General features: G+C 41.4%; 1 protein-coding gene across 3 annotated transcripts in view; it reads right to left on the minus strand.

Annotated features, from left to right (window-relative positions):
• Window positions 1-297: 297 nt before the first annotated feature.
• The window catches only part of LOC144522025 (serine/threonine-protein kinase WNK1-like), a 29,088-nt gene continuing 15,640 nt past the window's right edge, over window positions 298-13,745 (minus strand). For all 3 annotated transcript variants that reach the window (XM_078256774.1, XM_078256776.1, XM_078256775.1), the window contains exons 8-28: window positions 13,612-13,713; window positions 13,100-13,481; window positions 12,810-12,973; window positions 12,477-12,560; window positions 12,050-12,085; window positions 11,481-11,615; window positions 9,724-9,800; window positions 9,444-9,606; window positions 9,236-9,352; window positions 7,611-7,724; window positions 7,462-7,510; window positions 7,222-7,359; window positions 5,870-6,882; window positions 5,698-5,772; window positions 5,465-5,584; window positions 5,017-5,356; window positions 4,609-4,786; window positions 4,303-4,496; window positions 3,967-4,140; window positions 3,641-3,867; window positions 298-3,507 (exon numbers count right to left, since the gene is read on the minus strand). In XM_078256774.1, the coding sequence (XP_078112900.1) occupies window positions 3,121-3,507; window positions 3,641-3,867; window positions 3,967-4,140; window positions 4,303-4,496; window positions 4,609-4,786; window positions 5,017-5,356; window positions 5,465-5,584; window positions 5,698-5,772; window positions 5,870-6,882; window positions 7,222-7,359; window positions 7,462-7,510; window positions 7,611-7,724; window positions 9,236-9,352; window positions 9,444-9,606; window positions 9,724-9,800; window positions 11,481-11,615; window positions 12,050-12,085; window positions 12,477-12,560; window positions 12,810-12,973; window positions 13,100-13,481; window positions 13,612-13,713 (4,269 nt within the window). In that variant the 3' untranslated portion in view covers window positions 298-3,120. The remainder of the gene's footprint in view (window positions 3,508-3,640; window positions 3,868-3,966; window positions 4,141-4,302; window positions 4,497-4,608; window positions 4,787-5,016; window positions 5,357-5,464; window positions 5,585-5,697; window positions 5,773-5,869; window positions 6,883-7,221; window positions 7,360-7,461; window positions 7,511-7,610; window positions 7,725-9,235; window positions 9,353-9,443; window positions 9,607-9,723; window positions 9,801-11,480; window positions 11,616-12,049; window positions 12,086-12,476; window positions 12,561-12,809; window positions 12,974-13,099; window positions 13,482-13,611; window positions 13,714-13,745) is intronic.

The following is a 13,745-nucleotide window of genomic DNA, read 5'->3' on the forward strand; positions in this document are numbered from 1 at the left end:
GTTGTGACATCACAACCGTTCTGACTGCTTATTTAAAGGCACAGTTATTGAATACGGGCTGTGAGCATTTCTCTGTGGATTGTGTGTTTTTGAAACCTTCAGTGTTTATATAGCACCTCGACCTGCTTTATAATAAATGGATGGAAATCTCACCTTTTACAATATGGGACCTTTATGTATTTATATAAAAAAAAAAAAAAAAACACCCCAGAGAAGCATTAGTGACAAATTTGTAAAATAAAATAGCACAATGTGGTCATAACTATTTTATTATAAAATTATTCCAATAAGCAAACAAATGGTTTAATTTATATTTTTATTTGTTTTTACAATTTGTACAATGTGAAAAACATACACAAAACAGACACCGAATCACAGGTCAGTAAGGAGGGATAAAAAAAAAAAAAGAGCTCAACAGATATCACTGCATGTCAGAAGCCTCAAACAGTGCTGTGAGGTCTGTGATAATTACTGGTAATAGCATCGGAGCATATGGACCTTAGAAGCTTTGTTGTGACCTTGTGCTGTACAGTAGCCAGTTTTGAGTTAGTTGTCATTTGTAAGATTAAACACTAGTGAAGCCGGCATGCAGAAATCATGTTGATGGTTTGATATTGAAGCTTTGCCTGCAATATTGGTGAATGGCAATCAAACTGATTTGTGATCACTCTTTGTGAATACTCTCAGGAAGGCAAAGAATAATAAAAAAACATTGAAGTCTGTAACAACCCTCATCAGCATGCAAATGTTTCCATTACCCCACAGTCCCTTTACAACTTTAAACATTGCATATTCTGCATTGCAGTAACTTATTTTTTCTCTAGAGAAGTTTAACTATTCATCCAATCTACGAGCAGGCGAAAGAGTCACAATGACAGCATGGCACTCGTGTGAGGCGGTGGTGAGACAAAAGTTGAGCCAGCATGACAACCTTTAAACCTTTATACAGCTCACTTGCTGCCTGAACAAGTGCATCTATGAAACGGTTTAATGATAAATCCGCAAAAACAAATGTCAGCCAAATCCATGTACGCTTGAGCCAAATATAAATACACAGCTGATTACACAACCAACACAAATGGAATTGTAGAGAGAACCGAAACGCTTCTACATTACTCAGTGTGCTCTTTGTTCTGCAGTCCTGTGTGGTGTCTCATCTAATGTTTCAGAGTATTATATCCTCTGGCAGTTATGGTGCCACCTGTTGTGTTTACGTCATGTACAGGTTTAGTTTTCTGCAGTGAAGTCACAGCTACAGGACTAGATGAATCTGGAACTTGTCATTAGTGAAGATGCAAGGCACTAAAGCGTTCCTCATGTTTACAGTTCAGAGTGCATGTAGAGTGGATCACCACAAGCATACTCTAGTGACGGAGCATTATGTGAAAGCGTTTACCTCACATTAACATAAATACAATAAAATAGAAAAGGGGGGGAGCAGGGCAGTCATAGAGAAGAGCTTAATAAACCACAGGATTACTCCTGCGTAATGAGTAGGATACCAACAACAACCACCCTGCAATTGCACTTTTTTTTATATTCCTTTAAACTACATGTTGTTTAACAACCTCTAATAACAATTACAGTGAAACATCAAAATCTGATGGCTGATACAGGTCCATAAAGAACATTTGTTTTATTAAATATATGCATACAAAAACTGACCACAGAAAGAGAGAACCCCAGACACTTGTGATTTGAGAGGTGACGGCTAAATGTTATTTAATGTGTTGACTTCATTAACAACCTGTTCATCTGTGTACTGTGCACCATATGTGTAAACAACTGGTAGAAGTCGGGAGGCTGCATCCCCTCAGAGACTGAAACCTTCAACAAATACTACAGCAATGAACCAAAATTATTTCTTGTTCTATGATAAGCATATTTTGAACTGCTTATATCAGCACTAAGTTATTTCATGTGTCAACTTGGGATCCCCTATTTCATTTTTGTGTAAAAAAAAACAAAACAAAAAACCCTACCTGCAAACACCCTCAACCAGATTGTGATTTTACAGCAGCATCACCTCTTAAGTTTCACACTGCGAATGGTGGTCAACACCAGGACAATGTTTTTTTTTTTTTATGTGGCAGATCCACTGGCTTACACATCAGACGAATAAGAAGAATAAATCTGTATAATAAATCTGTATGGATGGACAACTCAAATCACAACGTCACCAGACTCACAGGGACATAAATATGCTTAACATAGAATCATAACCCAGTGAAGAAATATCTATGTACAAAGTCAATGTTTAAATGTGTTTGGGGATTAAGGCCACAGTTACAAGGGACAATTTATCTACTCTTTGCCATTATTGCATTTTACTTAATAGGTAGCCATTGGGATGTATTCATACCGACACCCTATCCATTACACTCCTGCCTAACTTACTATTCTTTCTGCTCCCAACTCAACCAGTCACACTTTGCTATTCCATCTGGGACAAACCAACTGTCCCACTCTTATCTCCCACTTTCTGTACACTCCATCCATCGCTCTCTGAGACAACTTAACCTACCATCCCAAGTCACTCAACCAGGCTAATGTTTAGTCAGGTGTGTGTGTGTGTGTGTGTGTGTGTGTGTGTGTGTGTGTGTGTGTGTGTGTGTGTGTGCACACACTTGTGTCTATACGTGTGTCTATGTGGTGTATTAGTTCAACCGTTTTCAGTCCCAGCTCAGCTTCAAGTCAGGACCAGTAAAGATGTGAACGGTAGGATTCCTACTACCTTCTCCTCTTCAAAGGAATAGACATCTTTGGCTGCTGTTGGTTACGCCCTTGGGTCATTACATTACCAGACACAACCAACCAACTCATCACAGCTCAATTTCCACAGCTGATAGCAGGCTAGGTGCACAACTCTTGTGCTGTGGATGTGTATTGCACTCTCCCTCCAATTGCCAGACAGATTGAATTCTGCCTGAGAGGACTCGAACCACACAGGTCAACTCTATTACAGGAAAAACACATAATAATAAAAGTTGAAATAAAAATAAAAAGCACAATATCCAGCCAGCTAACCGGCCAACTGTAAATAGAGCTATTGGTTCTCGTTTGACGACTGTCTGCCCTGTGTGGCCCTCCGTCTCAGCCTGGACCAGGGCTACAACTGGGCTACGTAGGCCTTAGGTTGGACCCTCCAGGGCTGACTGCATTCTGGGGGGCTGGTGTGGTTCCCATGTGGTAGCCTTGGTGCAGGGACACTGAGGCCGTCGTAGGCGGCTGGTACTGCGTTAGTGGCTGTGTGGGGTTAAGGATGCTGACCTGGCATGTGCCTGTGGGTCCTGCCCACTGAGGAGCACTGTATGGGGCTGAGGTGTATCCAAACCCTGGCACAGCTGGTCCCAGAGAGCCTTTACGAGGCCCCAAAGGGACAGAGGGATTGGCTGGGTTGGGGAGGTGAGTGGACGTGGTGGACGTGGTGGTGGAAGGCGTGGGAAGTGTTGGACAGAGGTAGCCTGGGGCTGAGAATTTACGGCCCATGTTGGCTGGAGGGATAATCTGTAATAGTAAAAAAAAAGTTAAGTGTTATGCAGGGTTATTACATGACAGCAATGAAAACATAAGTATCACATAAGGCCATAAAATGCTCCAATGACAGTTTTTACATTTAAAGAAAGTACTGAATGCTTACATCAAGTCCCAGAGGTGCTGGAGCTCCAGTTTTAGGACCTTTCTTGCACTGGGAAAGGCTGATGTCCCTGGCCCAGTTATCCACCAGTTGGTGCAGGTCATCAGTGAAGGTACCCTTGCCCTTCTGGGTGTGAGAGGAAGGAGGACTGGGTCCAGTCGCCTGGCTCAGAGGAGTAGAGTGGTTCTGGCTGTGGCCTGAACCATTAGTGGAGCTGGTCCCACTTGATCCTGGTAAACAAGAATAGAGGTGAGATGTAAACTTGAAAATACAAAAAGGGAAATTAATTCATGTAGCTCACTGTGACTAAATGAAGTGCTTGCACATACCTGTGGAGCAACTACTGAGGCTGGGCATGGATGGAGAGGATCTAAGCTGCTTTATTGATGACCTGTTACTTTGTGATGCCTCTGTTGCCGTTTCTGAGGCCTCTGATGTTGAGGGTGAACTTTGCTTTGGAGGAGACTCTGAACAATGAAGACTCTGAGCTGACGCAAGGGATCCTGAACATACGATCACAAGACACAACAGCGTGTAAACATTTACCCAGGAACATACCGTTTCAACACATTTCAACAGCTTCAGTGATTGATCGTAGTACTGACATTAAAAATGAGTATTACATTGGACGTAAAAACCAAAACAAGCCAGTTCACTGTCCTTACCTAAGTGTGTGGGGCTGGGCTTTCCACTACTGCGAGCAGATTTGTAGGTTTTGCTTTTGAGCCTTCGTCGACCTCCAGCCATTGCCACAGCAGGGGAGAAGACAGAAGGAGGCGGAGGTTTTCCCATCCGCTTGAACAGGGCCTCTATCTCCTCTTTCTGACGAGTCTGCAATATCTGGATCTCCATCATATGTCTGTGAGCAGGACAAGACATAGTCACGTTGAAATATTTCTATTAACCTGTGAAGTTACACTCAGAGGAAAGAAATAGGTAGTGTGAAGTAGGATCGTGAACATATGACATACTTTTCCCTGAGACGGCTAATTTCTTTTTGCAAAGCTTCGTCCTCAGTCTCAGAGTCGTCGTTATTGTCACTACTGTAATGGGTGTGTGCGTTATGAGGATCAGATGTTGAGGATGAGGGCCCATTCTGCATACTGGAACCATGTGATGGACTGGAGCCTGCTGCTGGAGCTGGGGTCACTGAGGGAAATTAAACACATGAGGTGTTACAGATAGAGTAGGGTAATAAAGATTGTGCTACATTGGGGGGTTAAATAACAACGTCACACCAATTGGCCATTTAAGTGACCCACCACCACACAACTCTGCAGCGAATCGCGGGATCGCTTCTTCTAGTCTAAACCTGCCCTTACACTATCAAACATTATTCAAGTTATGCAAATTTGCTGAACCTTGAATCTGGTACATACCTGTGACGGAAAAACGTCCCACTTTAGAGCCAGTGCTTGGCCCTGATGTGGCATTTGTGCTCGTGGAGACTTGGAAGCGCCCAATAGTGGTGGGCTGACTGGCAGGACCAGCAGAGAGGGAAGAAGCTTCATTTATTGCGTCAGTTTCACAAACTCCTTTGGCCAGAGAGGATGACCGGTGGAGGGTATTTTCTGGACTTGAGGAGGAGGAGGAGGAGGAAGAGGAAGAAGAAGAAGAAGAGGAAGAAGAGGAGGTAGAGGATGACGCAAGGGAAGAAGAGGAAACAATGCTTGAGGGATCTGGAATGCTGCTGGTCACACCATCGGTAGCAACAGACACCTGGGAAAGAGAGGAGGAATTTTAATGAACTAAGCACGAGGTTTAAGAGGTTAAGCTGTTTTTTGACTCAATTAACCAGACACATTTTTAGCTGTGACTTAAACTTACTTGGAAACGTCCCAGAGTGAAACCAGCTGCTGGAGGCTGGACTCCGTTACCTCCCTGAACAGTCTCAGGGCTCAGAGCTCTCCTCAACTGGGCATCCAAATTACCCAGGGGTTTCTGTGACTGTGGAGTCACACAAACAGGACATCTAAATAGTACTTATTGTTCATTTACACTAGTTGTTAAAAACTTAAAAAGTAGAGCAGGTAGTATTACAGAAACCTAGTAGACCTCACCTGATTTGGTCCAGGAAAAGGAGGTGCAAGTTCAGATGGAGGTGTAGCAGCTTGATCAAAACCAGTAGGTAAAGTCTAAAAAGTACAGCAAAGAGGGAAGACAAGTCAAAATATTATTATAGCAATAAACAGCATTTTGGATTCATGCTTGGATGCTGCAGTTTTCACTAACCTGTGCCCTGGGCTTAGTTGGAGGCGTCTGTCCTGTTGAGGTAATACCCTGTCCTGGGGTGGTTGTGGGACCCAGGACCCCCTGCACCCCAGAGGTGAGGGGAAGGTTAGATGGGGGCACCAGGGCGGCTCCAGGTGGAGGAGAAGAAGTCCCAGTGGGAGGAGAGGAGGTGCCTGTGTTCTGATCCACTGACGCAGAGCTCTGATCTTTAAAGAGGGACCGTAGCTTCTTATCTAGAGCCTGGATATCATCTCTGCCAGCGGTCTTGTTCTGGAGCTCAGCCCCCTCGGACTCCACTGGCTGTGGCTGGACCTGGCTCTGACTGGGTAATGCGGTGGGAGGAAGGGGCTGAGCAGAAATGGGGACAGGCTGAGCCTGGGAGGTTGTGTGCTGTGGTGCAAGGGTGGACGAATTCACAGGCTGAGAGGACGAAACAGCACTATTATTAAAAGGCTGCTGCTCTGTAACAGGGGCAGTGCCAGTACTACTGGATGTAGCACTAGCAACAGGAGAGACAGAGACAGAACTACTGCTCAGTTGAGGCCCAGGTACTGCGGGGACGGAGGTCTGCACTGATGGAGGACAAACGGTGGAAGATGTAGGTGGGATGTTGGCAGCTGGTGGAAGCTGCGACGGGGCTGGTTCATGGCATGACTGAGGAGGTGGACTGGGATCACTGATGATAGGAACTGGAGTTTGGGACTGAGTGGATATAGGTGGAGGGGAAACTCTCCCAGTTGAGGGAGGTGGTGAGGATGTTGCAGTAGATGTGAGAGGCACGCCAGGAAAAGTAGTACTAGCAGTGGAAGCTACAGCTTCTGGAGGAGCCAGGATATTTTTAGAGTTTGGGCCGAGTCCAGCCTCAGTGGCCAGGGCAGTGCCTGCTTCTAGCTCAGCAGCAGGGGGATCAAGGGTGCTGCATCTCTCTACACGGGCCTGCTTCATTTTACTGAATGCCTGCTGGAGAGTCCCAGATGGAGCAGACAGAGAAAGACCCAATGGCACAGAGGGAGCTAGAAAAAAAATTTAAAAGAGGAATCATTTTATGAAAATTATTTCAGAAATTGAAAAAAATAAGCTTATGTGAACAGGTTATGTGAACTGTTGTGTAATACTACATAACCAGCAAAAACCTTGGAGTTTTTATTTTTCATTACACTTTGTTTTGTGCCTTGCCAAGGTTCAACTTCATTTGGTTCTCCCCCTTGACGATTTTCTGTACCTTTATTTGTTCTGTGTTTATTTTTAAAATGTTAAAGCTTATTTTCATGCAGTGTCAAATATATCACGTTGAGAAACCAAACAGTGGACCGGTTTAATCTCACAGGGAATAAAACAAACTTTTCTCTCACCAGGTTCATCGCCAAAGGAGGTATTGGCAGAAGGAGTGCCAAAGAACTGTTCTTTAAGACGAGACTCCGGCACTGGGCTGACTATAAACCTCCGTCCTGCCGAATGCACCACCTGAGATGTAGTGCTGGGGGAAATGCCTGAGAGAAAGGTCAAAAACAAAAAGGTAAGATGCGGAGGTGGACTTCATAAAAATCAATAACTGGACTGGAGCACTGTATTTCTGGCTAAAGTATGTTCACCTGGCAGCATGGGAACAGACAGCACAGGCTGTTGTTGGTGATCACTCATCTGCAAAGAGACAAAATAGATGTGGTTATGTCCTCAAGTTCAGCAGGTGAGGTTTAAAATGGCATTATGCCCAATAGGAGGACGTGTAGTAAAGAAATACCTGAGGAAAGCCTTCCTTCATGCCCTCTCCTTTCTCATCAGCCATTTCTATGACTTCACGGATCTGCTCGATGAAGGACTCCCGCTCATTCTCCAAGATGAATACACTCTCAACCTGAAACAGAAAGAAAAGAAGTTCAACTACTGTATCTATCTATCTCTGTGAGAACGTTCCACAGAATGGTCTAGAATGTGACTGTCATTGGTTGATGCAGCAGATATTAAAAAGGACAGCGGCATTAGCACTTTGTTTTCTGTTCAGTTACAGTGGATTGTCATTGTCAATTGCCAAACAATGGGAGTCTTGTGAATGGCAGCCATGCAAAAGTATATACCGTATGAATACATGGCATGAATTATACATGTCAGTATGTCCAAAACTGTTGTTTTTCAGGAAATGAAAAAAGGCTAATTCGAAAACATTTTATTGAGGTATTTACCTCAGATGAAGTCAGATTTAATTACTTTGTTTCTGTTGAAATAATTGTAAAAGATATAATATTTTTATATATAAAAAAAAAAAATTAAAAAAAAATGTAAATTATGAATTATGGGGGTGCCTGGGTAGCTCACCTGGTAGTGCGGGCGCCCATATATACACACACACATATACATATATATATATATATATATATATATATATATACATACATATATATATATATATATATATATATATACATATATATATACATATATATATCACACACACACACATATATATATATATATATATATATACATATATACACACACACACACACACATATATATATATATACACATATATACACACATATATATACACACATATATATACACACATATATATATACATACACATATATACATATATATACACACACATATATACATATATATACACACACATATATACATATATATACACACACATATATACATATATATACACACACATATACATATATATACACACATATATACATATATATATATACACACATACATATATATACACACACATATATATACACACATACATATACACACATACATATACACACACACATATATACATATATATACATACACACATATATATATATATATATCACACACATATATATATATATCACACATATATATATATACACACATATATATATATACACACTATATATATATATATACACACACATATATATATATATACATATATACACACATATATATATATATATACACACTATATATATATATATACACACTATATATATATATATATATATATATATATATATATATATATATATATATATATATATATATATATATATATATATACACACACACACATATATATATATATATACACACACACACACACACACACATATATACACACACACACCTCGATGCAGCCTTTGCTGCATGTCATTTCCCTTCTCTCGCCCCTTTCAAGTCTAAGCTGTCCTTTAAAAATAAAGGACAAAAAGTGCCCCCAAAAAATAATCTTTAAATGACGAATTATGGAGATAGAAGGTTTCTGCCCCACAAAAATGATATCTTTATTGTAACAAACAACCATAAGACATCTAACATTTCCTACATGTTTAGGGGCAAAAGCTACAGAACCAGTACTACCATGATCTGTGCAATCTCCTCCGGATTATCACCATCAAGGTCAAACTTGAAGGTCACCATCTTCCTGTTGTGTGTTTCCAGCTGGCACTCCGCTACTCGGTCTCCCACGTTAGAGATCTGCCAAACATTTGTTCAGGTTAAAACCGTTTCATGGCAAAGAGCTAAAAACTATAGGAATATGAGCAAACTCATCAGTTCAAATACGTACACTGAGAACATTTAGCTTGGCCTTTGCAGTTTTGTCATGGCGGGAGCGGCTGCGTACAGATCGCCGCTGGTGACGTTTCAGTGAGCGTCCCTCATGGCGACCTCCTGATGTAGAACTTCCATCATTGCCGTCACTAAGACCTGAAGCTGCATCTGACAGACAGCTGAAAGAGAAACGGGGCCCATGAGAGAGAGAGAGAGAGAGAGAGAGAGAGAGATCGGACACAAGTGTGGTGCTGGTGTTTTTTTAATATTAATTTGTTAAATAACTTCCTTCTCACCTGTCTACAGATGGTGGCACCACAGGAGAGGATCCTGGCTGCTCTGCTGGTGCTGACTGAGGAATACTCGCAGGGGCCTGAAAAACAGAAAACGTTGATAAATCAAGCACATCATGTCAAACGTTAATCACAAAATGTTCTATTGTTTGTACATTACTCTTTTGAAATGGTTTAGGGACTTACACAGTAAACCGATGATCATCTGCATGCCATTCACATTCGTTCATTCAATTTTATTTTGGTAATTCATGTTGACCAACTACTGTATTTACAGGAAAGGAATGACTTAAACCAGACCATCCACCAGATGGAGTTGTTTAGCCAGGTAAAAGTGATATATCTTGGTACAAACATGGATGTATTAAGAGAACGGGTACAACAAGCGCAATTCAGCTCTCATGCAGAATGTAAATATTGCTTGGTAACGGAGTTACCATTTCATTTCCTTCCGAATGTGGCCATTTTTCCTCTGCTGTGCATATGGATATTAAGGGGGGGGGGGGGCATCGATACAGCATAGTATCGTAATATTTTCCGTGGCAATACTGTATCGATACACAGACGCCAAGTATCGATCTATTATTATATATGTGTTGGTCAGTTTGTCTGTTCGACAATCCCATTTTGTAGCAATGAAATTGAAGTGAGGTGAACAAACAGAGAAATGTATCTTTTTAGATAAAACGGATGTTGATAAAATTTCCTTTTGGGGACATCATTTGAAATTGGGAAAAATTTGAAGTTGTAAAAAAGGTAATAAAGTGCAATATATCGCAGAATATTGCAATATGTTTAAAATCACAAAAATATCGTATCGTGACACAAGTATCGTGATGATATTGTATCGTGAGACCTTTGGTGATTCCCACCCCTAATGGATATCAGTCACAATTATACAGGGTACTGCTGTTCTACCAATTTCTAGTTCCAGCCCCGTGGGTAGTTACAAAACTGTGACTTTGACAAAATGTCTTATATTCATTACATGCACACAGATCTATTGGGGGTACTGTTTTCATGGAATATTTTAAGCTCCAAATAAAACACAAAAGCCATTTTAAGAACAGAAGGATAAGAAACTGTTACGATTGCTTTTTGATCAAAATGTAACAGTCCTGAAAAGAAACACCGTTCAATGTTCTTAGATATTTTGGTCTGAGGTCGGGTAAATGTGGGTGAACAAAAACAACAACACTCTTGCAGCTTGATAAGAACTGCTCTTGATATGTTCATTGGTGCTCTATAATACAATTTAGATAAACAATGCGTTTGATTAAATATAAATCCTCTAAAATAATATTTAAAATGTGACCTAAAAACATTTTGAATGATGAATGAACACACTTCAAGAAACAGGAAGTGTAAGGTGTGAACCAAATGCTTCACACCTGCCCTATATACACAATCTTGTTTTGTGATCTAGAGAGTACCTGCAGAATAGAGAAGCATGAGGCCTGATAGAGGAAGAATAGGTGCTCTGCGTTGAGTGGAGGTGACAGGATAGGAGGACTTGAATCATTGGCCCAAGACTAAGAGTCATGCAGAAATGAGTAGCATGCAGAGAGCAAGAGTGGAAGAAAAAAATGGGAGAGCCATGGTAACGAGAGTTATGTGTCCAGAGGGGGGGAATTTAGAAAAACGCAAAACATAAAAATGGACAGCATGAAATCCATACTATAGTAAGGTGAAGAGATATGTCTTAAAGCAAAATCAAATAAATGTGCATGTTAAGTACAAGCAGGGGTTGTGCGTGTCACCTGTAGCTGCTGAACTCCAGTCTGTGCCTGCGGTAGAGTGGAGCTCTGAAGAGTAGTGCTGCTCTCTGACTGTTGCTGCTGTTGGGAGGGAGAGGACTGAGAGGATGGAGGTATCATCACTTGCTGGGTGGGAATCTGTAAAAATAAAAAAGGGATAAAGAGGGAGAGGCAGAAACAAGAATAAAATCAGAGAGTTCTGAGGGCGAGATAAAAGCTGGCACACGTTCATAGTAGCATCTTGCTGAAAATATTTAAGAGATTTACTTTGGCTCTTTTACAAACCTACATGCACTTACCTGTTGGATAACATGGCTGTATAACTATGAGCATTTATCCATTTGACAGCAGTCAAGTTATTCATCAGTCAACAATGTCCTCTCTACAGTTTATTTTATAGATTAATTATTTCTTTCTGGATACCATAAGTTCCAATTTTTTAAAAGCCTACTATAATTAGGTAACACATTTCCAACATCTGTGAAAATGCAGACAATATGTTTATTTTGTTTCCCAGAAAGGCAGTGGGTGTATTGACAAGTGGTAACAGTAAAATGGGACATTTCATCTACCTGAGGGGGAAGCGATGGTTGGTAGTAAACTCCGTACTATAAGAAACAAAACATAACACAAGGTAAGAGTAGGAATCTTGAGAATAAAAAGAAAACTAAGGAAGATATAACAGAAGAGACTGGAAAATGGGATTCAGAAAACTGAGCTGCTTTCAAAGCAGCCGTCTGAAGCAGAGAATATAAGCGTTATAAAGTTGACTTAACACCCTATAAAAATTGTGTATTTGCTGACCTTGAGTGGTTGAAGTTCACATTTGCTGCAGTGATATAGAAGTGTACTCAGGGTGTCTTCAGTACAACCTGACATTACTATTAGGTTAGTTGTTAGGTGCAACAGATTTGAAACTTAACTAGGGGTCAGTAAAAGCTTTTCAATTGGTGTGAAGTTACTCTTTAAAGACATTTGGACATGCAGTCCAATGTATACCTGTGGGGGTGTCACTGGAGCAGACTGGCTGCTTGGCGCAACAGGAACAACTTCAGGCTGGACACCTTGCATCTGGGGTTGAACCTTAAGCACCACAGAGAGAAAACACATGTGGCGAAATAATGCTTCAAAGAAATTAAACAGATAGAGGATCAAATTCTAAGACCACAGAAATATAGCTCAAGGGGCACATGTATAGCACACACACATCAATAAAAATGTAGTCTCTAATTTTAAAAACTTGAGTTAAATATATACTTTATTCTGAGGCGCACCACAATCCAATCATCTGATTCAGATTCAATATTATGTCCTTTTTTCAACATCACTCACCACTGACAACTGCTGTTTTTGCGTGTGGTCATTTTGTGTCTGTGGGAGTGACACCTGGGGCTGAAGGTGATGACTGGGAGGAGAGCTGTAGGATATTCCAGACTGAGGAGGCTGGACCTCAGGAGGGATGGTGGAACCAGGTAGTCGGTCTCCCATGTGACTGGCTGTAAGAGGTGCACAAGAAGGTTCATTTATGAAAATACTCCAAATACACCTTCAGAAACCAAACCATTTCATTATCATAAAATGGCTGTAGGTGTATTCGACTATAAATCATCTTTGATACACACCTCCTCTAGTGTGCTGTAGTTGTTGGTGTTGGTCAGTCTCAGGCTCCTCGGACTCTAGCTGGATGGTGGCCACACTCTGACCCTGAACTGGGACTTGCCCAGTTGACTGGGGGATATAAGGGACACCCTGTGCCATGCTGGTCAGTTGCGTTGATTGAGGAGTGTTATAGTTAGAACTCTGAAGGCTCTGCTGTGATGCAGGTTGTGCAGACATCTGTGTGCTGTGTTGGTTTGGTTGTGGAGGGACATAAGCAGCAGGCTGTGGCACTGGCTGTACCTGAGGCACCTCGGTGCTTGACTGTTGGCCTGGTTGCTGTGCTGGAGGTAACTGACTCTGCTGTTGTTCTTCTTCTAGCCTTCTCTTCTCCTGATTTTCTCTGACCTTTAAAACAGTCAGCAGCAAATGTATTAAAATCCCTCAAGAGCACTGACTGACAGCATCTAAACATCACAGCACATGCAAATAAAAATCATGATTAACATTAGATGCACTATGGTGAGCATGTAAATACCTGCTGTCGCTGTGCTCTCTTGCGACTGATTAGCGACACCCTGTCCTTTATGGCCTTCGCAATGGTCTTGTGGTCACCTTCGCATACATAACCAGACTCGACCTACAGCACAAAGACATGACGTACAATTCAGC

This window comes from Sander vitreus, chromosome 8, assembly GCF_031162955.1.
Source record: "Sander vitreus isolate 19-12246 chromosome 8, sanVit1, whole genome shotgun sequence".
NCBI lineage: Eukaryota > Metazoa > Chordata > Actinopteri > Perciformes > Percidae > Sander > Sander vitreus.